The 23,461-nt window shown below is 43.4% G+C and overlaps 1 protein-coding gene and 1 non-coding gene across 2 annotated transcripts in view; both read right to left on the reverse strand.

The window, feature by feature from the left end:
• The window catches only part of LOC124596589 (acid sphingomyelinase-like phosphodiesterase 3b), a 164,526-nt gene that overhangs the window by 23,942 nt on the left and 117,123 nt on the right, over nucleotides 1-23,461 (reverse strand). Inside the window, exon 3 of the mRNA XM_047135786.1 lies at nucleotides 2,539-2,607. Coding sequence (XP_046991742.1) covers nucleotides 2,539-2,607 — 69 coding nt within the window. The remainder of the gene's footprint in view (nucleotides 1-2,538; nucleotides 2,608-23,461) is intronic.
• On the reverse strand, nucleotides 15,065-15,139 carry Trnai-uau. Its single transcript has one exon. It is a non-coding gene; the product is annotated as a tRNA-Ile (tRNA).

Below are 23,461 nucleotides of genomic sequence, written 5' to 3' on the forward strand. Positions count from 1 at the left end.
GCAGTGTATAAACTATATCAATTAGGAAATGAGAATATAACCTTCGAATGTAAGCAAAGAAAATCGAAATCTGGGAGAAACGTTCCCCTTGTGCCCGCTGAAAAATATTGATTGATAATACGGAACCTGAGCACGTCTCTAGCTTCAATATTTAGGATGCGACGTAAGCTGTGATATGGAAAGCGACACATAAAATAAGGTTAACAAATATCATGCAGTATGAGGAATGATACAAGAGGAATGGCTACGACCATGTTGCTAGATAGAAGTGATTCATGGATCCCTAAAGAACGCGGTAAAAGTATACTATAAGTAGCAGAAATGAGGTGCCTTGGGAAAGTGAGAGGTTTTACGAGGTACTACCGTACAAGAAATGAAAATACTAGAAATGAACTAAATTTTTATAATAATAATGAAAAGATTGAAGAAATTGAAACATTCTGGTAACAACACCTAGAAATAATGAGTGCAGAGAGAATCCCACGTCAGGCTATGATGCCTTCCAAAGCCTCATAAGTGAATAGAATGGGAAGAAGCCCTAATAACTGGTAGAATGGGAAGGACTTTCTTTCATGCATGTCACAGCGGTTTGCAAAATATGGATGTGGATGTAGATGTATATGTGTACAATAAGCAAGAAGGAACTATAACAGTGGAAGAATAAGAGCGAAATGCTTCCATTGAAAAGGCTGTCAGACAGGAACGCAGTCTTCCGCTTCTACTGTTCAATCTGCACATCGAACAGACAAGGATTAGTCATGGAATTTGATTCTAATTCAAGGTGAAACGATGTCAGTTATGAGTGGCAGATCACATTGCTATTGCCAGTGAAAGTGAGTAAGAACTGTATTGTGTTGAATGGGTTGAACAGTCTACCGAACAAAGAACACGGATTAGGTACAAAGCGAAGAAAGGCAAAAGTAATTAACAATGTCAGATATGAGATTAATGATAATCTTTACATCAAAACTGGGTAGCGCAACGTAGATTAAGTTAACGAATTCTGCCATCTTGCAAGAAAAATGACACATGATGGACGAAGGAGACAAAAAGCATGTTAACACTGGCGAAGGAAGCATTTCTGGTCCAATGATGTGTCAAATATCGGCTTTCATTTGAGGAAGAAATTTCAAGGAATATACGTTTGGAGTACAGCATTGTACAGATGATACCAATGATGCCAATAGTGAGAATTATAAATTTTAATGAACGTTGATTGTTTTTCGAAGTGCACAAAATCAGTAACGTTGTGGTGCATTTGGCTGAACTGTAGTTTTCCAACCTCATTAATACGAGCAGTGACTCTATGATTTTACGTCAAAGAAGGACACCATTTTGTTCTTACCAGTGGACATGTTTAAGTTGCTTTATCAACTCTTCTCCAATTTCAGTTGTTTCAAGGTAGCGTTGCTCGTACTTCTCGTTGTGACTTAAAATGTGTGACTGTTTATTTATCACCTGATATGAACCAGGAAAATATGGCTCAAATTGAAAGCGAGTGAATCGTCTGAACATAAGAGAGAGAGAGAGAGAGAGAGAGAAAACACTACGTCGAAATTTAATGAAAAATATAGGAATTATATCTGTCAGAGTGAGGTGGCAATGATAATAAAAGAGGAGGGAATTAGAAATGTAGTTAAATACGTATTTATGGAAAGCGTCAGTGAATGAACGAAAACCGTACCAAGATATCGAATACCGGTACTTGAATTTAGAGAGAAAAATTTATCACCGAAATGTACTAGAGCGGCCGTATATGTGTTTCGGATTACGTTGAAGACGAATGTCTATCGTACGTCTGAACCACTGCTACTGGATGATGTTTCAGAGGGCAAAGGCACATTCGTCTTATTTGAATAGTAAGGGTGGCGACATGCTATGGCGTTAAGAATCAGTCCCGATGTTCTGGTCATAAATCATGGTCAGGCCTGCCAAAAATTCATTCGTGGTCACTTTTCTGGCGGCCACTTGCACCTACAAAACCACAAGGAGATTTCTCACAAGAACCGTAGCTCGCAGTCAGGTGTTCATTTGGAATCGTTGTCAGAAGTATACAATGTATACATTCTTCCAGAATGAGAGATTATTCTTGTCAACTGCAGATGAAGTCTTTTGTAGTACTAAAATTGTTAGTTATGTGTCAAAATATCGTTCGCCGTTTAGAATAAGCAGCAAAATCGTTTCTATACTTCAGCTTCTTTGTCTATATGTGATGTTAGCCTCAACAGAAGTGCAGGCATAAGTCGCTGAAATCTGTAGATTCTAGAAGATTCCTCTGTAGAAGGAGCGTACCAATTCTTCATTCACGTCACTTTTACACGTGGATTAACGTTTGATTATGTCTTTCTAGCCCTAATTTCGATTTTATTATGCAAAAGTGTTAATGAGTGATGTTGACAGTAAGTTAAATTTATGAAATGAAGTCAAAATTTGAAGTAATCTGATTAAAGTTTATACGGCTGGACGTCCAGATGGAATGTAAGGTATTTTCTGGTAGAGAAGTTGGAAGCAGCAAAGATTTTATTCGTCAGTACTTACTGGATTTAGGGTCACCGTTGCGATCGTACTTTGGGTCGTAATGGATGTCCGTAATATGCCAGAAGTATCCTGCAAAGGAGTAAGAAATATCATGTTAGTTTTTCAATGTCTGGGAATGGGCTAGTAGTTTCATACAAAGGTAGAATTTATATAACACATCCAATCACAGTGCGGAATATACATTTCGTTTAATATTCTAAGAAATTAATTTTCTGATTTACATCGATATAGTGTATACGTAGAGGCCTGCATCTGCAATCTCCAATGGCTTTCTAAAATAGCCTGACACTAATCTCCTACTCTCAAAAAGTATCACACAAAAGCATGATATCACGAAAAAGACTGTTCACTCTGCCACTAAATTTCGAAAAACTTGCTGATTTTCAATTCGGAGCCATATAACTACCCACAAGCAGTGGAAAACTCCAACCAACAAAACTACGCCATAGGAAGACACAACTTCATTCACATACTGGATAAGACACAAATCCTACGCGCTGTGTGACAAACAAAATCATCTCAGTTGCAAAGGCAGAATTTGTTCTTTACAAATAGTATATGCTTCCACAATACAAGAAATCTTCAGTCCTCATAAGAGGACCAGGAAAATAATGGTTTAACCACAATCACTTCTTACTCATAACATTAATTTCTCAAAAATCATCATGTACATCCAGTACTATGACCCCAACGTTTCAGATCAAACTGACATATTCGAAGAAATATACGTCGATTATAAGGGGCTATAAAAATATTTCCTTTGGAAGATCACACTAAGTCCTTACCTGCATGTCAGTGCTTATATACACACATCGGAGTCACATAGGGGTGCCTACACGCTGCAGCAACACCCTCGAACGGAAAGTTTTTAATTGCCTCTTTCTCGTATACGCTACGTGTAGCCTTTAGCACCAAGAGTTACTGAAAATGCACCCAGTAATTGCAATAGTAAATTACATCTGTGTATTCGTACAAACCCCAACATGGAGTTACTCTTCGGTCAAACGTATAACCTACACCGAAAGAATGTACTTCGCACAAGCTAACTGGTGACAGTAATGATCATTTCATTGAAGCCTTCAAGAATAATTAAATATTCATACAAGTACAATAGGATCCTAAACAAATTACTGTAAGTTCCCACACAAAACCTTTAATTCTCCACTGACAAAGTTCAAGAATATCTAAACAGATGTAAGTCTTGTTCATGTCATGTAATCAAAGATGTTGTACACAGAATGTATCAGACCATTAAAGCACTATTCTACTAGCAAAGAACGTAGCATGAACTTCACACTATACTATACCCTTCAACAAGCGGTAGAGCTGAGTAATGTAATAGTAATATCCCTTGCAAAGTGCCTCACTGTCATTACCAAGAAAATCAGATGTGCTATTTGCACTAAGAGAGACACAACAGAACAAGGAAGTACTATGATAAACTGATAAACATGGGAAACATTATGTGAGGGACAGAATTAGGAATAAATTATTAATCAGAAAGGTAAGAACGCAGATCTTGGGAGGTGTCAAGTACAAGCACCCTCTACCGTGTTGAGAACTAATATGATATCATGCGTGTCTCCCCACAAGTAGGTAAATGAATTTATCAAAGGAACACACACGCTTATGTACATCAGCGCAACGGAAAGTGGACGTGTATAGCTTATGTAATTGAGCATCAAATAGTAGGTATTCCACGTAAATAAAAATGTAAATGTTCGTTTGTTCAAAATCGTATATCTCCGAAAGTACACTACCGGCGATTAAAATTGCTACACCACGAAGATATCGTGCTACAGACGCGAAATTTAACCGACAGGAAGAAGATGCCGTGATATGCAAATGATTAGCTTTTCAGATCATTCACACAAGGTTGGCGCCGGTGGCGACACCTACAACGTGCTGACAAGAGGAAAGTTTCCAACCGTTTTCTCATACACAAACAGCAGTTGACCGGCGTTGCGTGGTGAAACGTTGTTGTTATGCCCGTGCAAGGAGGAAAAATGCGTACCATCACGTTTCCGACTTTGATAAAGGTCGGATTGTAGCCTATCACGATTGCGGTTTATCGTATCGCGACACTGCTGTTCGCGTTGGTCGAGATCTAATGACTGTTAGCAGAATATGGAATTGGTGCGTTCAGGAGGGTAATACGGAACGCCGTACTGGATCCCAATGGCCACGTATCACTAGCAGTCGAGATGACAGGCATCTTATCCGCATGGCTGTAACGGATCGTGCAGCGACGACTATCGGCTCGGAGACCGTGGCTGCGGTTACCCTTGACGCTGCATCACAGACAGGAGAGCCTGCGATGGTGTACTCAACGACGAACCTGGGTGCACGAATGGCAAAACGTCATTTTTCGGCTGATTCCTCACGATATATGCACCCAAATTGCGAGAAAATGTAATCACATGTCAGTTCTAGTATAATATATTTGTCCAATGAATACCCGTTTATCATCTGCATTTCTTCTTGGTGTAGCAGTTTTAATCGCCAGTAGTGTACTTCACTGATTGCTTTGAAATTATGACGCAACTTTGCATTCGAATAAGAGCGTGTTTTTACGTACCTACTGGAGCACCATACGGTATATAAATACATACACAGCGTGTCCATAATTAAAGGTCCAGTTTCACAACAAAACGCTGTAGAAAGAGAACCATTCCACGGAGAGACGTCAAATTTGAACAGCATATTATTAAAAGGCGCACAATACACGACTGTTTCTCTGTTTGTGTCCATGTGCCTATGAAGGATCGGGCGCTGCTGGTAAAGCAACTTCACAAGAACGGTGACTGTGTGCCAGTAACCCTGCAGAAGTTACGAACGCTCAAGGGTATGAAAAAAGACATTGGTCCGATAGCTGCTGAGGATCTGAAGAGAATGATTATAAAATTCGATAAGACAGGTTCTTTTGAAGCGCAGTGTGGCATGTGGGAGAGAGAGAGGTAAGTCGAGAGTAGAGCGGTGGTGTGCAAATAAGCAGTGCACGGGGAATTACCTGAATGTTGGAGATGCCCGTCAGCAGGGTGCATAAAATGTTGACCTCCCAGCACAGCAAAGATTCACTCTCGAGTTTCTTGCTCGCTTGGAAACAGACAATGAATGGCCGTGGAACATGCCGTGGACAGACGAAGCCCATTTCCATCCCCAAAGACATATCAATACGCAATAGGAAACGTAAAATCCGCACGCATATCATCCGGTACCACTTCATTCTGCATAGGTGACTGTGTGTTGCTGGCCGACGGTATCGTTTATCGTAGGACTGTATCTTTTCGAGGAGATGAGTCCTGCAGATCCTCTTAGCTGTACCGTCACTGTCAAACGCCGTGTGATTCTTTGGCGCACCAATGCCATTACAGCCATTCGACAGTGTGGACGTGAGGGTAGGATCATTTTTATGGGAGATTGTGCTCCTCATCACATTGCACAGCTAGTGAAGCGGCTGCTCAGAGGCACTTCGCAAATGCTACCGTTATCAGCCGTCATTTCCCTACAGCCAGGCCATCCAGACCACATGATCTTAACCCGTGTAGCTTCTCAATGTGGTGTTATCATAAATGCTTTGAGTTCAGTGTTCCATTTACGAATGTAGCTGAACTGAAGGTATACATAGTGCAACGTATTCTGAACATGACCCCCGAGACACTCAGATCTGTTGCGGAAAAAGCTATTTCTCGATTTCAGCTTGTGGCAGGATTTGGTGGACAACATACTGAACTTGTCTTTCGCTAGTCTCACGGTAATTATAAACAGGAATCATTTTGATTTTTATGCGGTTTCTGGTGCAAGGACAATTAAAATCCGTTGTATTTTTGCCTTTTATGCCGTTTCGATCACAGGAGAAACGATGTCATTTTCCTTTTCATTTTATCTGTAGTCTCAGGATGTTTAAAAATAGGAGTTTCCCATTCTACGTAGTACGAAAGGAAGTTCTGGGTTTAACTTCCCGTCGAAATCGAGGTCATTAGAGACGGAGCATAAGTTCGGATTGTTTCAAGGATGGGGAAGCAAATCAACCGTGCTCTTCCAAAGGAATCGCCCCGACATTTGTTGGAACGATTTAGGGAAATCACAGTAAACCCGAATCAGGACAGCCATACCTAGTTTTGAACCGTCGTTTTCGGGAACGCGGGTCGAGTATGTCAACCATGGCCTGCCCGGTTGGCCGCGCAGTCTAACGCACGGCTTTCCAGGCGGGAAGGAGAGCCCGGCGGCCCGGCGGATTTGCGTCGAGGTCCGGTGAGCTGGTCAGTCTGTGGATGGTTTTTAGGCGGTTTTCCATCTGCCTCGGCAAATGCGGGCTGGTTCCCCTTATTCCGCCTCAGTTACACTATGTCGGAGATTGCTGCGCGAACAAGTTCTCCACGTACGCGTACACCACCATTACTCTACCACGCAAACATAGCGGTTACACTCGTCTGGTGTGAGACGTTCCCTGGGGGGTCTACCAGCGACCGCACCGTACAATAACCCTGGGTTCGGTGTGGGGCGGCGGTGGGGTGCAGTGGACTGCGGTAGTCGTCGCGTGGTGGGCTGCGGCGGGGACGGAGCCTCTCCGTCGTTTCTAGGTTCCCGGTTAACATAACATAACATGTCTACCATTGCGCTACCTCTCTGGGTGACGTGGTACGATCTTACCGTGGTGGATGTACTTACCACATTAACAGAAACACAACAGTTGACTGCTGAATTTGTGGACTCATGCACATTGAACAGTGCGGATGGTGTAATGTGCAAGTCAAATCATAGCCGTCGAATAGTGATTGATCTGTCGTTTGTAGCTGACCCGATTTACGTTAAGACACTTACATTGTATTGATAAAATTTACAATTTTTTGTTTGTTTCATGGCGTTTCCCCTGTCTCAGTAATATGCTGTTGAAATCTGACGTCATTCTGAGCAGTGGTTCTCCTTCTGCAGCGTTCTGAAATTTTAACTGTATGCAGGGGACACGTTGTCAGCAGAAACATCATATTCGTCTGTTCAGAATATTAAATCTCCAGAAGTTCTTCACCGACTGCTTCGAAATTTTGTCACGACGCTGCATTTGAATAGTTATGTTCTCATGTACCTACTTTCAATACATGTATAAACTAAACTAAACTTCGTCCGAGCAGGCCTTGGAAGGACCAAGGTACCGGCCTTCCGCCGTGTCATCCTCAGCCCACAGGTGTCACTGGATGCGGATGTGGAGGAGCATGTGATCAGCACACTGCTCTCCTGGGCGTATTTCAGTTTACGAGACCGGAGCCGCCACTTCTTAATCAAGTAGCTCTTCAGTTTGCTTCACAAGGGCTGAGTATACCGTGCTTGCCAACAGCGCTCGGCAGACCGGATGGTCACCCATCCAAGTACTAGCCCAGCCCGACAGCACTTAATATATATGTATATAGTATATATTATATGTAAATCTTAATTAGAAATGTTATTACCAAAAATATCGAAACATTGTTGACAGATTTACTTCACAGCTTTGCACGATACTGTAATTAACATTTGGACACTCGTAGACTATATACTATATCTGATGTGTATGATATACGTAACATAATTACCCTATATATACCCAATATATATATTACTTTCACTTATATATATTCCGGCCTCGGTAGCTGAGTGGTCAGCGTGGCACATTGTCAATCCTAAGGTTCCGGGTTCGATTCCCGGCTGGGTCGGAGATTCTCCCCGCTCAGGGACTGGGTGTTGTGTTGTCTTAATCATCATCATTTCAGCCTCATCGACAAGCAAGTTGCAGAAGTGGCGTCAAATCGAAAGACTTGCACCCAGCGGTCGGTCTACCCGACGGGAGGCCCTAGTCACACGACATTTACATAAATAAATATATATATATATATATATATATATATATATATATATGTATGTATGTATGTGTGTGTGTGTGTGTGTGTGTGTGTGTGTAACCTTGTTAGGATTAGAAAACAGGAAATTTGAATTTATGGGTTATCAGATTATGTTTAGAGCACTACTGCAGTGCCTAATTTGCAACGACAATAAGCAAGGCAGTAAGTCAGAGAGAGTGGGGAAGTGGAAATGGACAAAGAGGTGGCAGGAAATAGACCTAGAAGAGGAGATAGGGAGAGGGGCATTAGGAGATGGAGAGAAGGTCAACAAGATCACATAGAAAGGGGGGATAGCTTGTACACGTGCATACACACGTTCTATTATGGAGTGCCACACACACTTTAATACCCTTCTATATGGCATCCAAGTTTTTAGCAGATTTCCTTGGCATTTTGTGTGAACGTCTTTGTATTAGGTATGTCTTCTGCAGAACCAGTTGTTTTGGACCATCACACAGGTAATATAATCCAATGGATTGGGAATAGGAGTGCATAACTATGTCTCTGCTACCTGTACATGGTGGAAAACATCCACTGCATATCTAAAAATGAAATATGATGGATTCCCAAAGCACTATTGCGACCCCAGGCAGCTGGGCTCGAGAACGGGAGGCCTAGTACAGAGTCTGGGTGAGTGGCCCCGGAGGTGTAAGTGATACAGTGTTATCTGCAATAATATTCATTTATCGTGCAAAGGGTACCAAGTTATGTGTCATCAGAGCGGCGGTCGGCGACCGGGTCTAAGCGCGGCTGCTTGCTGCGCTGGCGCCAACGGTCTGGGGTGGAAGAGGGGAAGGGGGCAGGGGAATGAGGAGATATCACCTGCCCAGTCATTAGGCGGTACAGTACGGCTTCCACTTCAGTGCTCTCAACGACAGCTTGTTGTGTGTTCAGGTGAAGACTACTGATGGTGGTCGAGGACGTCGGTTGCCGTGAAGAATAGCCCTTGGCCATCCAGCATGGATCGACCACGACTCCAGCAGGTGATCACAAGTTGGCCAGGACATTGCGTGAATGCACCACATTCGCTCAATGTGGAGATGACAGCTTGCAGACCATCTAGAATGACTGGTAGTACGGGAGGGCTGGTCACGTACTAGTCTCCTCATCCATGACGTTCCAATAGGCGGCAACGATAGACTGCGGCTGTGGTACACATCAAGCTGGCTGCATCTCAGTGTTGAGATCAGCAGGCGGGTAGCAGGCAAACCGTCATCAGTCAGCTATTTGTGGATTCATTGAAACTCAAGTTTGTCGTTCTCTCACTCTTGTTCTAGCGATTCGGACAGAACTGCAGCACGAGTGAATGTGTCTTTTAGCTCTGACACCTTCGTTGTTTATAGGGCCCAGTCCACGTTTATGATCTGATGGCAGCGGGTGTATGATCGTATTTCCCCTTATTTATTAGACACGTAAGAATTCCTTGCCCGTTGTAATAACTGAGTAATTATTCCGGGTTGCCAAGCTCTATTCTTTCAGCTTACGATTTTACAGTGGTCGTCAGACGCTAAAGCTATTCAGTGTTACCACTTAGTGCCTTGTTATTTAGCATGGAAATGTTTACTTTCCTACCTGCCTCGCTCTGAGTTTGTGTGGCAATGCCCGCCCTTGTCCGGACATCTGTTACACTGGAGGTGTGCCTTGTTGAAGAAAGGTAGTAACACTAGCCATGAGCTAACCTTGTCTGTACTAAGCCCTCCTGCTAGAACTTAAAAAAACTGAAATTTGTGCATTAAAATCATCCTGCTGCGCAACTGCACATTGACAATATGCTACGTGCTGTTTGTAGGGGAATTTAATGAAGCAAGTCGGATTGTGTTCTCAATAACTTTCTATCGGACAGCACCTACTGTATAAGTCGTACTGCGAAAACATATAGATCTCCCAAATAGTGATCTGCAAATCCATTCCAAATACTAATATACAGCTTATGCAGATCCTACCTTGTGTTATACTATAGGGATGGTTATACATTCACAAATGTTGTTAACCGATACAACTTAATTCCTCGGTCATATCTCGGGCTGCAGTGAATAGACACCTACATTAATCACTTAAGAATAGAATTCTGAGTTATAATTTTATCAGATTTTTATTATCGTTTTTGAGCTAGGAACTCACTCTCATAATTGATACAATTTTCCTGACACACACTGTACGTTCACCTCTGCAAGTGTTACATGTTTTGTCAACAAACTGTTTCTCATTTTGTCTCTCTCTCCCTCCATCTCTCTCGCCGTCTCTCTCTGTTTCTCATTTCGAGTCACACTACATCTTTCACCTACAGGTCCTGTTACCATGTCTTAACAACGAATAGACACGGACTCCTTTCTACCCATCAAATTACGTGTACCATACCTAGCATACACATAAAACGATTTAAGATGTATAAAAAATGAAATTATTCATTTCTAATCCAACCTGGCAGATTAGAAGAGCAGGCCGCTGTGACCGAGCGGTTCTAGGCGCTTAAGTCCGGAACCGCGCTGCTGCTACGGTCGCAGGTTCGAATCCTGCCTCGGGCATGGATGTGTTTGATGTCCTTAGGTTAGTCAGGTTTACGTTGTTTTAAGTCTAGGGGACTGATGACCTCAGTCCGATAGTGCTCAGAGCCATTTGAACACTTTAGATTAGAAGAACGACGACATATCAGATGGGCCTGCCGAATTTTTAGCTTGTTTTCCATACTGAAAAGGATGACGATTAATAATGCTTTTACATGTTCATTCCAAATACCACATTAGATGAAGACCAGTTGGACTACAACCACACAAATAACGGGTTCCTAGTATTTGTTGGGAAGTCTTGCTCTATGGTGTAGTGTCTGCTGGAACCAACCATCGCTGTAAGCTAGTAGTTTATCTTACGACAAATAAAAGAATTCATCCTGAAAGCAACCCTGAACCTCTGCCTAAGTCACTATCCACCATATTCCCCAGGAGAACGATAACAGCATATTTAGCAGCCTAATGCTAGTAGAAATCAATTGGGCAGAATGAGGTATGAGCAGCCTGAATGTTTACATCGATTTACAAGATATTTTTATTAAGTACAGTCCGAAACATAGACTCCAGCACACGTTTCTAAGAGACAAAAACAGTTTATTTGGTGTTAAGTAATTTAAACTTCACTAAATCACTTGATGTAACGGATAAAGCCTTTGTAAACGAAAACTTGGACTTGGAAGAGAATAAATTCGCGAACTCTCTTCATATCAGAAACGAATGAAAGAAGTTATTGAGTCAACATCCATTCAAGTTCGAGATAATTAGTACAGGCGGAATAGTTCTTTTGAGCAAGAATGGATACAGGAAACATTTAAGTACTAATGAAGAAAACTGAAGAAGAGTGTTTGATAGCTTCCACCTTAATTCATTCACATTAACTCTAAATAAAGATTTCTGAAGTTTCATCAAAATGTGCTGCATTTTTTAGGGATTAAGGATGTCTCGTCAAAAGAAACATATTTGGGATTAAAATCAAAATACGTGCATCACTCTAGTTATGAAATTCCAAAATTAATTAAACTGCATTTCTCCTTTATTACAGTACGAGTTAGTTTATTGACAGTTTACTAATGCTTACATTTCTCTATGCGCTACAAAAATACACTTCAGCGACGAATATTTCAATATCGTAGATCACCTGCCTATCGCAGAACTAAATTTAATAACACTGTTATACAACAGTGCAAATAAAGGCTTTTGTCTTCCTTTTCTGTCTCCATCTGATGCTTGTAAATCGGATTACCATTGGCTACAGTCTCGCGCAGTTTACACAAGTGCTTATTAAATGTTTTACTGCTATCATGTCACGAACTTTTAATCTCGGAGTAAAAATATAGGATTATTCAGCCCTAAATGTCCTCTGAAACAAATCAGTCTATAGATGACCATCGCAAACACGGGACCTAAGTAATCCTCTTACAGATGCATCAGGCAATGAATTTACAATTGTAGCAATAATTTCAGATCCTGTTTCTGTTTTGTTTTTCCTTTTGAGTGGGCGTGAAGCAATGTGGATGACATGTATGTGTTTAAAAATGTTCCTGTACCAATGTGCTAAAAGACGTGATGAAGTGCTTGTTTCAACCTTCGTTTTGCATTATTTTATAGGCTGTTTGCTGAAGCAGACCACGTTGATTGTGGTTTAAGGGATAAAGCCGAATCACCAAACGATTTATTTTACGCTTTTTTGAAGTATTTCGTTGACATTAATTAACTTACATGACAAGGCTGGTTCTCAATACCGAGAATAGTACTGCAATTGTTTTCTCTGTTTCTGAAGTCACCAATTATACAAGTAATGTACTGAGACCAAACACATGCCGTAAATTACACTGTTTTTATCACAAATCGGGCAAGAGTTTGATTAACTTCACCTTCTTATTTGAATAAATTATTAGGGTTGTACTAACTTAAGCCTCTGGAACTAAGAGCTTTATCACTGATACTGAGTTTTAAGTGACACTGTAGCTCAATAACTTTTTTTCTCTTTCTCATCAAAATTACAGGAATTTAACCGTCTGCCCCGATAACGGAGAGCAACTTGAACGGATGTCTTGTGACGTCCGCCTAGACCAAACGCAACGAACTGTATCGAACAGAATGAAAAAAAGAAAGAAAAATAAAAGTGGTCAGCGTGACGGATTGCCGTCCTACGGGCCCGGGTTCGATTCCCGACTGTGTCGGAGTTTTTCTCCGCTCAGGGTCTTGGTGTTGTGTTGTCTTCATCATCTCTTCATCATCATTTCATCCCCATATGGGGCGCAGGTCGCCCAATGTGGCGTCAAATGTAATAAGACCTGCACCAAGGCGGCCTCCCGGCCAATGACGCCAAACGCTCATTTCCATTTCCACAGGAATTTTACCAATTAATTTGTTGTCTGCCAGAGAAAGACGAAGTTAGTTTCTGAATTATTGAGACCGATGAGTTTATACGGACTTTAGTTCTAAGAAACATATTTTTTTGGAATTTGGCACTAAGTTTTATCTTCCTGAGACAAATGCTGAAATCAATCATTATAGTTCAAGATTTGTATCTAAGTGTTCCTAGACCTAATATTTATTACATACATTCTAATCCCTTCATCAGCGACATTGCACGTACCTTTAAGTGATACGTAAATGCAAGTAAAGATCAACTGGAGAAAACCATCTTTTCATTGAACCGAATTTTATGACAGTTTCGTTTTCGAAGAACGAGAAATATAGAACTGAGAAAGACAAAAAAGTGTACCAGAGAAGAGGCAGACAGAGAGGCAAAACTGAGGAAGGCGAATATGGAAAAGAAGTTCGATTACTGTAGTGAAGTATGAACTGTTACGAAGGAAACAGGCCTGGGAATGAAGTCACATTTTTCGTGAACCGAGTGCACGTCAGGAACTCATCGGAAACCATTGAACAGAGAGGAATAACTAGAAAAAGAAAAAGCCGTAAGAGATCAAACAGTTCACGCTGGTGCCCAGAGAGTAAGAGACAGTAAATAAGTAGTGGAGTAACTCAAACAAAAAAGAAATAACAGTCGTGTACGATGACCGAGAAACTGCAGAAGGCAATTCTAACTGGCAGGGATGTTGTTGTTGTGGTCTTCAGCCCTGAGACTGGTTTGATGCAGCTCTCCATGTTACTCTATTCTGTGCAAGCTTCTTCATCTCCCAGTACCTACTGCAGCCTACATCCTTCTGAATCTGCTTAGTGTATTCATCTCTTGGTCTTCCTCTACTGGCAGGGTATCAGTAATTATTAGACAACGATAGCGGAACAAACACTGGAAGCAGTTACTTCTGTAAAATATCTGGGAGTATGCGTGCGGAACGATTTAAAGTGGAATGATCATACAAAATCAATTGTTGGCAAGGCGGGTGAGAGGTTGAGATTCATTGGGAGAGTCCTTAGAAAATGTAGTCCATCAACATAGGAGGTGACTTACAAAACACTCGTTCGACCTATACTTGTGTACTGCTCATCAGTGTGGGATCCGTACCAGTTCGGGTTGACAGAGGAGATAGAGAAGATCCAAAGTTGAGCGGCGCGTTTCGTCACAGGGTTATTTGGTAATCGTGTTAGCGTTACGGAGATGTTTAGCAAACTCAAGTGGCAGACTCTGCAAGAGAGGCCCTCTGCATCGCAGTGTAGCTTGCTGTCCAGGTTTCGAGAGGGTGCGTTTCTGGATGAGGTATCGAATATATTGCTTCCCCCTACTTATACCTCCCGAGGAGATTACGAATGTAAAATTAGAGAGATTCGAGCGCGAACGGAGGCTTTACGGCAGTCGTTCTTCCCGCGAACCATACACGACTGGAACGGGAAATGGAGGTAATGACAGTGGCACGTAAAGTGCCCTTCGCCACACACCGTTGGGTGGCTTGCGGAGTATAAATGTAGATGTAGATGTAGCTCGCACAATGTGGACTGAAAGGCAGTGTGGATGTAAACAGTATTTGCAATAAAAATCGTGACAGCGAGTAGCGGTATGAATAAATGAATTATTCGACATCAGTAGTAATTATATATTTATATGTATATGCTGTCTGTTCTTTCGGACACCATTGATGACCTGCAGAAGTCTACAACGAAATTGGAATTATGTTAGTACCTCCAGCTGCTGACGGGCTTTGATATATATCAACGGGGACAAGTGAAAATGTGTGCCCCGACCGAGACTCGAACTCGGGATCTCCTGCTTATATGGCAGACGCTCTATCCAACTGAGCCACCGAGGGCACAGAGCGCAGTGTGACTGCAGGGACTATCTCGCGCACGCCTCCCACGAGATCCACATTCTCACCTTGTATGTCCTCACACTACATTCGTAGTGTCCCACCCCAACACACTCATTACTAGTGGAAAACATTCTCACCAAGTCCCGTAAGAGTTTGGGGAATATATTTGCATCCGCACAGAAGAAGAAGGTCATGGCCGGTATAGTTTTTGCAATACTGGCCATGACCTGTGGTGATGCACACATATCCCGGGTTCGAGTCCCGGTCGGGGCACACATATTCACCTGTCCCCCGTTGATATATATCAACGCCCGTCAGCAGCTGAAGGTGTTAATATAATTCTAATTTAATTCAGTAGTAATTGGTAATACACACAAAAACAGCGACGTGGTAGGCGGGGAAACAGCAGCAAGGAATGAATATAGAATCATATGCGCGTGCTATCTTCATTGACGAACTAGTACCAAGTTTTGCAAAGAAGATTGCGCACCTGTTTGAGCCCAATTTTTGAAGGAAGGTGCTGATCAGGGAGGATGGAGACAGTAAAGTACCACTGAAATAAAGCGACGTACGAAAGTGAATGGTGCAGACAATGCAAGTACCGCGACAAATGTCATGCAGCGCCAATAAAACTTACATATTGTTCTCGTTTTACTTATACTGAAATAACTGAAAACGTGAAACTTAAATTGCTGAATGCTTACTGAACCTTCTTAAACTGCTGAGTGGAACTGAACGTACTGTCTCTTTATTTGTTTTTATCATTTCAACAATGGCCGGCAGAATTTTCCCTGACAAATACAGCTCAAATTTATTCAATTCATTTATAGCCAGCAATATACAAGGATATCGCAATCTGACTGCTCAAATAGTCAACACAAAAGAATGGCCCTGAACAATTTCCTACACTTACTTCACAGAGAGTCTTCGTGACACTATCTACAGCAAATTCAGCAAGCAGCAAATACAGCCAGCTAAATAAAAAGATTCTAACTACGAAAGTCTCTAGCTACTAATGCGCATATGGTTAGCAAAGGAAAGATTTTATTGCAGAGCAAACAATGTATTTATCATATTTTACCTTAAACATGAGACATTCAGTTCTAAAAATTATATAATCGTCAATAATTCCATATTATGAACATCAGCAGATACATCAATCATCATTTTACAATTCATGTCCAACGAATACTAAATCTTTATGACGAACACACGTGCAAATCGTCCGCTCGCGCTCACATGACACTTCCAGTGCTATTAACTTCTAACTGCGAGTCTGACCAGCCACAGAGTCTCTTAGCGAGAGCGCAGAGCGCTGTCAGTGATATTAATGGCCGGCCGCGGTGGTCTAGCGGTTCTAGGCGCGCAGTCCGGAACCGCGCGGCTGCTACGGTCGCAGGTTCGAATCCTGCCTCGGGCATGGATGTGTGTGATGTCCTTAGGTTAGTTAGGTTTAAGTAGTTCTAAGTTCTAGGGGACTGATGACCACAGATGTTAAGTCCCATAGTGCTCAGAGCCATTTGAACCATTTTTTTTTATATTAATGCATTCTGTAGCGCCGCCAATATACAAACATATAAACAGGCTACTTTATTTCATTGAACCAAATTAAATATTGTAAAATGCAAGTTTTCTAAATTGATTACTGACCGTCGGGAATACTACTACATAATGGTCTATTAAAGTCGACTTTACGTCAAAAGAGTTAGTATAATGCCGTAATTATCTTCGTATATAACATACGTATCAATTCAGCAAAAATTATGAAATAAAACCACAAATATGCAATAACGGACTCAGGAGTAGTTTTTCCATTAGGGTTAGCAGTTCCTGGCACAGTTACAGTAATTGCCCAAAATGGTCCTACTTCCATCGACAGCGATGATAGGAGAAAGCTCTCCGTATATGAAACAAGAAATAAAAGTTATATGTTCATTTCTACCTGGAGTGGAAATATTCTTTTGTCATGGTACTGAGATTGGAATAATAAAATAAAACAGTTCATAATATTGTCATAGACAAATTGGTGGTGAAGAGTATTCTTACACTGTCCTGCATTAAATTACTATAGATCTTTTAGTCAGTCGTTAGTTCACCGAAAAAAATTTGCAGTTTACTCCCTACACGACTATTATACGTCATGGGTTTGTGGAAACATCGCAGTGTACGTTGGCGGCAATAGAATCGATCTACTGCCAGCCTCGAATGCCAGTTCTCCAAATTTCGTCAGTACTATTCTGCGAAAAGGGCGTCGTCTTCCCTCCTATTTCTACCGCTTTAGTTCACTGAGCATGAAACACGAAATAAAAATATATTATCATGTCTATACGGCGTGGCAAAACGTTTTTTGTCTTGGTGCTCCGTAATATTCACGTACTACACTCCTGGAAATGGAAAAAAGAACACATTGACACCGGTGTGTCAGACCCACCATACTTGCTCCGGACACTGCGAGAGGGCTGTACAAGCAATGATCACACGCACGGCACAGCGGACACACCAGGAACCGCGGTGTTGGCCGTCGAATGGCGCTAGTTGTGCGCAGCATTTGTGCACCGTCGCCGTCAGTGTCAGCCAGTTTGCCGTGGCATACGGAGCTCCATCGCAGTCTTTAACACTGGTAGCATGCCGCGACAACGTGGACGTGAACCGTATGGGCAGTTGACGGACTTTGAGCGAGGGCGTATAGTCGGCATGCGGGAGGCCGGGTGGACGTACCGCCGAATTGCTCAACACGTGGGGCGTGAGGTCTCCACAGTACATCGATGTTGTCGCCAGTGGTCGGCGTAAGGTGCACGTGCCCGTCGACCTGGGACCGGACCGCAGCGACGCACGGACGCACGCCAAGACCGTAGGATCCTACGCAGTGCCGTAGGGGACCGCACCGCCACTTCCCAGCAAATTAGGGACACTGTTGCTCCTGGGGTATCGGCGAGGACCATTCGCAACCGTCTCCATGAAGCTGGGCTACGGTCCCGCACACCGTTAGGCCGTCTTCCGCTCACACCCCAACATCGTGCAGCCCGCCTCCAGTGGTGTCGCGACAGGCGTGAATGGAGGGACGAATGGAGACGTGTCGTCTTCAGCGATGAGAGTCGCTTCTGCCTTGGTGCCAATGATGGTCGTATGCGTGTTTGGCGCCGTGCAGGTGAGCGCCACAATCAGGACTGCATACGACCGAGGCACACAGGGCCAACACCCGGCATCATGGTGTGGGGAGCGATCTCCTACACTGGCCGTACACCACTGGTGATCTTCGAGGGGACACTGAATAGTGCACGGTACATCCAAACCGTCATCGAACCCATCGTTCTACCATTCCTAGACCGGCAAGGGAACTTGCTGTTCCAACAGGACAATGCACGTCCGCATGTCTCCCGTGCCACCCAACGTGCTCTAGAAGGTGTAAGTCAACTACCCTGGCCAGCAAGATCTCCGGATCTGTCCCCCATTGAGCATGTTTGGGACTGGATGAAGCGTCGTCTCACGCGGTCTGCACGTCCAGCACGAACGCTGGTCCAACTGAGGCGCCAGGTGGAAATGGCATGGCAAGCCGTTCCACAGGACTACATCCAGCATCTCTACGATCGTCTCCATGGGAGAATAGCAGCCTGCATTGCAGCGAAAGGTGGATATATACTGTACTAGTGCCGACATTGTGTATGCTCTGTTGCCTGTGTCTATGTGCCTGTGGTTCTGTCAGTGTGATCATGTGATGTATCTGACCCCAGGAATGTGTCAATAAAGTTTCCCCTTCCTGGGACAATGAATTCACGGTGTTCTTATTTCAATTTCCAGGAGTGTATTATTAAATCTGCCAGAAAGCTACTGAACTTCTTCGACATCTTCCTTTAATCAGATCTGGTGGAGACCCGAAATTCAGAGGGTCCTTTCCGTCCTTAATCCAATTATTTACTACATATTTCCCCAGAGCACGATTTTTAGAGTTTAAACTAGGTCCATGGTTCTTCTATGTCCATCATATTGGAAATAAATGGTGCTCATTCACTGTCTATGACGCATGGTAACATCTTCAATCTGCTCTAGCTAGCATAAAAGCTCTACTAGCCTTTTTGAAGGATTCTATTGTAGTAACAGTAGTCTGTATTATGCGTCATGATCACTTTTCCCGGTCTCTATACAGGAACTATGAACCAGGTCAAATGGCTCTGAGCACTATGGGACTTCACTTCTGAGGTCAACAGTCCCCTACAACATAGAACTACTGAAACCTATCTAACCTAAGGACATCACACACATCCATGCCCGAGGCTGGATTCGAAATGGCGACCGCAGCGGTCGCGCGGTTCCAGACTGAAGCGCCTAGAACCGCTCGGCCACTCTGGCCGGCTCAACCAGGTCAAGCCAGTTTGTAGTTACAAGACCTAAATTGTTCCCACTGCTTATGGGTTGTCAAATGACTGCTCAAGACAGCTTCCGAAAAAACAGTCAAGAACTATTTTTCGAAACTGTCTGTCCTCTCCATCTACAATGAATCGATAGACGCCCCTTTCTATACTCGGTATGCTTAAGTCACCTCCGACAAATGTTGTATGATCTGGGTACATTGCCGTTAGTAAGCGTAGACTTTCTTTGAAAGATAGTACATCCGTTGCGGCGGAATCATGTGGTCAGCAGAAATCTGATGAGTAACTTCACGTTGGCCGATTACTCGCGCCAGGGAAACTTTACTGTCAGACTCGATTTTGACCTCGAAAGACACAATACTTTTGTTGACTGCAATGAACACTCCCCTACCAATGACGCCTATCCTCTCTTATCGATAAGCATTCCACTGCTTGTTTAATATTACGGAGCTACTTCGATGTCGCCCAACTCTAGGTTACGAGCATAATGTGATCGTGACGACTGTTGGGTGGGCGGTAAATGTGGGCAACTTGTTACGAATCCTTCGGCAGTTTATTGTCAGAATTTTTATATTCGAAGAGTGTTTTTTGTCAACGCAGTCTGATTTCACTCTCTGAGTACAGATTAGCGAGCATTCTTCACGCGACCTCAAACTATCCGCTAGCCTCAAAACCCCCTTGTGCACTCCACTAGTACTCTGCTACCCAAGTAACTTCTTCTGTGTTGTGCACCTCTACCTATCAAGGTTGCAAGATCCCCTCGCTTCTAAACTGATACTGTTATTACTCAGCTTATCCGCGAGTCCGTAGAGGGTGGCATATGTGACTTACAGTATGACTGGTCAGCATTTCCACCCGTAATTTGCGTGTGTAAGTCGGACTTTACTTGATCCGCCTTGGTGGGTCGTGTCGTCGGATTTCCCCCTACCTGTGCGCGGTGCAGCTCTCGTGAATGTCGTCTCGTGCAGATTCTTCATTGGCGCATTGTATGTCTCTGTCGGTGGAAGGTACTTATCTGAAATTGCTTTCGATCAACTTTGGGGTATCTGTTTACTCGAAATTAACATTCAGAATGCCGTAATATCACTTTTATTTCTATTAGATCAATAATGAAACATTCATGTCACTAACTATTCGTAACCGAGAGCATGGCTACCATCGAACAAGGCAGGAAGAGCTCTTAACGCCGACTACCGACTTTGGCGCGCAGTCCGTATCTCTTACTAGTTTCGGCACAGTTCGTGGATTTCCGATCAAGTTCGAAATTACTAAGATATGCATTTTTTAATGAACGAGTGTGAATTTTAACGAGGCAAAATTATGATAACCACCCAGAGGCTCCTCCTAGTATACATGTTGTCATAAATGTCTTTAATTATTAAATATAGATAAAATAAATCGGTGACTTTGGCGCCAAGATGGCGGTACTTCCCGTCATGTATATTTCCCAGGCTGACGCTTGTTGCTACGGTCCAGCGCCGAGCCCCACACCACTACGCGCGACATATGGTCGCTTCGTCACCTAGCCAGCCAGCGTGGGAAATACTCTTCGACTCATGGCCAGCTACGGACTACAGCACTTCCTAACTGTCGCGAATACATTAATAAGAGACAATAATTTATTAAAACTGGTAAAAATGTCTTCCCCACGTAAGAGGCTCCTTACAAGTTGAGTCCCACAGTTCTTAACCCCATAATGAAGGTCTTGAAATCCGCTGCCAAGATGGGCAAAGAATCAACACGATCTATGACTGAGATTCTCTACTCTGCTCCTAATCAAATTACACAGATAATTTTATATATATATATATATATATATATATATATATATATATATATATATATATATTTTTTTTTTTTTTTTTTTTTTTTTTTAGGCTAGCCGATTGCTTGAAGTCCTCTGATGAATGCTCGCTAGTCTCTACTCGGAGAGCGAAAACAGATTGCGTAGACAGTGAACACTCTTCGAATATCCGAATTCTGACTGTAAACTGCCAAAGGATTCGTAACGAATTTCCCACGTTTACTGTCCACCCAACAGCTGTCACGATCACATTATGCTCGGAACCGAGAGCTGGATGAGAGGGAAGTACACTTCTGGCCATTGAAATTGCTACACCACGAAAATGACGTGTCACAGAAGTGAAATTTAACCGACAGGAAGAAGATGCTGTGATATGCAAATGACTAGCTTTACAGAGCATTCACACAAGACTGGCGCCGGTGGCGATACCTACAACGTGCTGACATGAGGAAGGTTTCCAACCGATTTCTCATACACAAACAGCAGTTGACCGGCGTTGCCTGGTGAAACGTTGTTGTGATGCCTCGTGTAAGGAGGAGAAATGTGTAGCATCACGTTTCCGACTTTGATAAAGGTCGGATTGTAGCCTATCGCGGTTGCGGTTTATTGTATCGCGACATTGCTGCTCGCGTTGGTCGAGATCCAATGACTGTTACCAGAATATGGAATCGGTGGGTTGAGGAGGGTAATACGTTACGCCGTGCTGGATCCCAACGGCCTCGTATCACTAGCAGTCGAGATGACAGGCATCTTATCCGCATGGCTGTATCGGATCGTGCAGCCACGTCTCGATCCCTGAGTCAACAGATGGGGACGTTTGCAAGACAACAACCATCTGCACGAACAGTTCGACGACGTTTGCAGCAGCATGGACTATCAGCTCGGAGACCATGGCTGCGGTTACCCTTGACGCTGCATCACAGACAGGAGCGCCTGCGATGTACACTCAACGACTAACCTGGGTGCACGAATAGCAAAACGTCATTTTTTCGGATGAATCCATGTTATGTTTATAGCATCATGATGGTCGCATCCGTGTTTGGCGACATCACTGAACGCACATTGGAAGAGTGTATTTGTCATCGCCATGCTGGCCTATCACCCGGCGTGATGGTATGTGATGCCATTGGTTAAACGTCTCGGTCACCTCTTGTTCGCATTGACGGCACTTTGAACAGTGAACGTTACATTTCAGATGTGTTATGACCATTTCCTCTACCCTTCATTCGATCCCTGCGAAACCCTACATTTCAGCAGGATAATGCACGACCGCATGTTGCAGGTCCTGTATGGGTCTTTCTGCATACAGAAGATATTCTTCAGATCTCTCACCAATTGAAAACGTCTGGTCAATGGTGGCCGAGCAACTGCCACGTCACAATACGCCAGTCACTAGTCTTGATGAACTATGGTATCGTGTTGAAGCTGCATGGGCAGTTGTACCCGTACACGCCATCCAAGCTCTGTTTGACTCAATGCCCAGACGTATAAAGGCCGTTATTAAGGCCAGAGGTGGTTGTTCTGGGTACTGATTTGTCAGTATCTATGCCCCCAAATTGCGTGAAGATGTAATCACATGTCAGTTCTAGTATAATATGTTTGTCCAATGAAGACCCGTTTACCATCTGCATTTCTTCTTGGTGTAGAAATTTTAATGGCCAGTAGTGTATGTCCGAAATATTTAATGAGATGTGGAACGCTCAGCCCTGCCCCTCTCCATTTCCGCGAGCCATCCGTACCGACTGAGAATGGTCTTACAATCATAGCAACGGGCGTCAATGGTATCGGCGTGGGCCAAAACTTGAGGATGAGTACATCCTCGACAGCAACGGATAGGGCCTTCCCATATTCGGATGAATCTCTCTTCCCCTCGGCGGAAGCAACGTGTACACAGTGGACGTCTTTCCACACCTGGACACTATCTCCCTAAGGAGCTCCATAATGCCTCTAACACTGGAGCTCCAGTTAACTAGCAATGCCGCAACATCCCGTGCACCTGTTCGGACCCTACCGAAGATGCGACCACCTATCCAGTCACAGGGTGAATGAGCGAAGCCTGACAGCCAGTCCCGAGATTGACTCCCCCGCTTCGAGCGAAGCGAAAGCGTTAGTAGCCGCCACCCACCTGCTCTGACTGCCCCACTTCCTCCAC

Source organism: Schistocerca americana, chromosome 1, assembly GCF_021461395.2.
Source record: "Schistocerca americana isolate TAMUIC-IGC-003095 chromosome 1, iqSchAmer2.1, whole genome shotgun sequence".
Taxonomy (NCBI): Eukaryota; Metazoa; Arthropoda; class Insecta; order Orthoptera; family Acrididae; genus Schistocerca; species Schistocerca americana.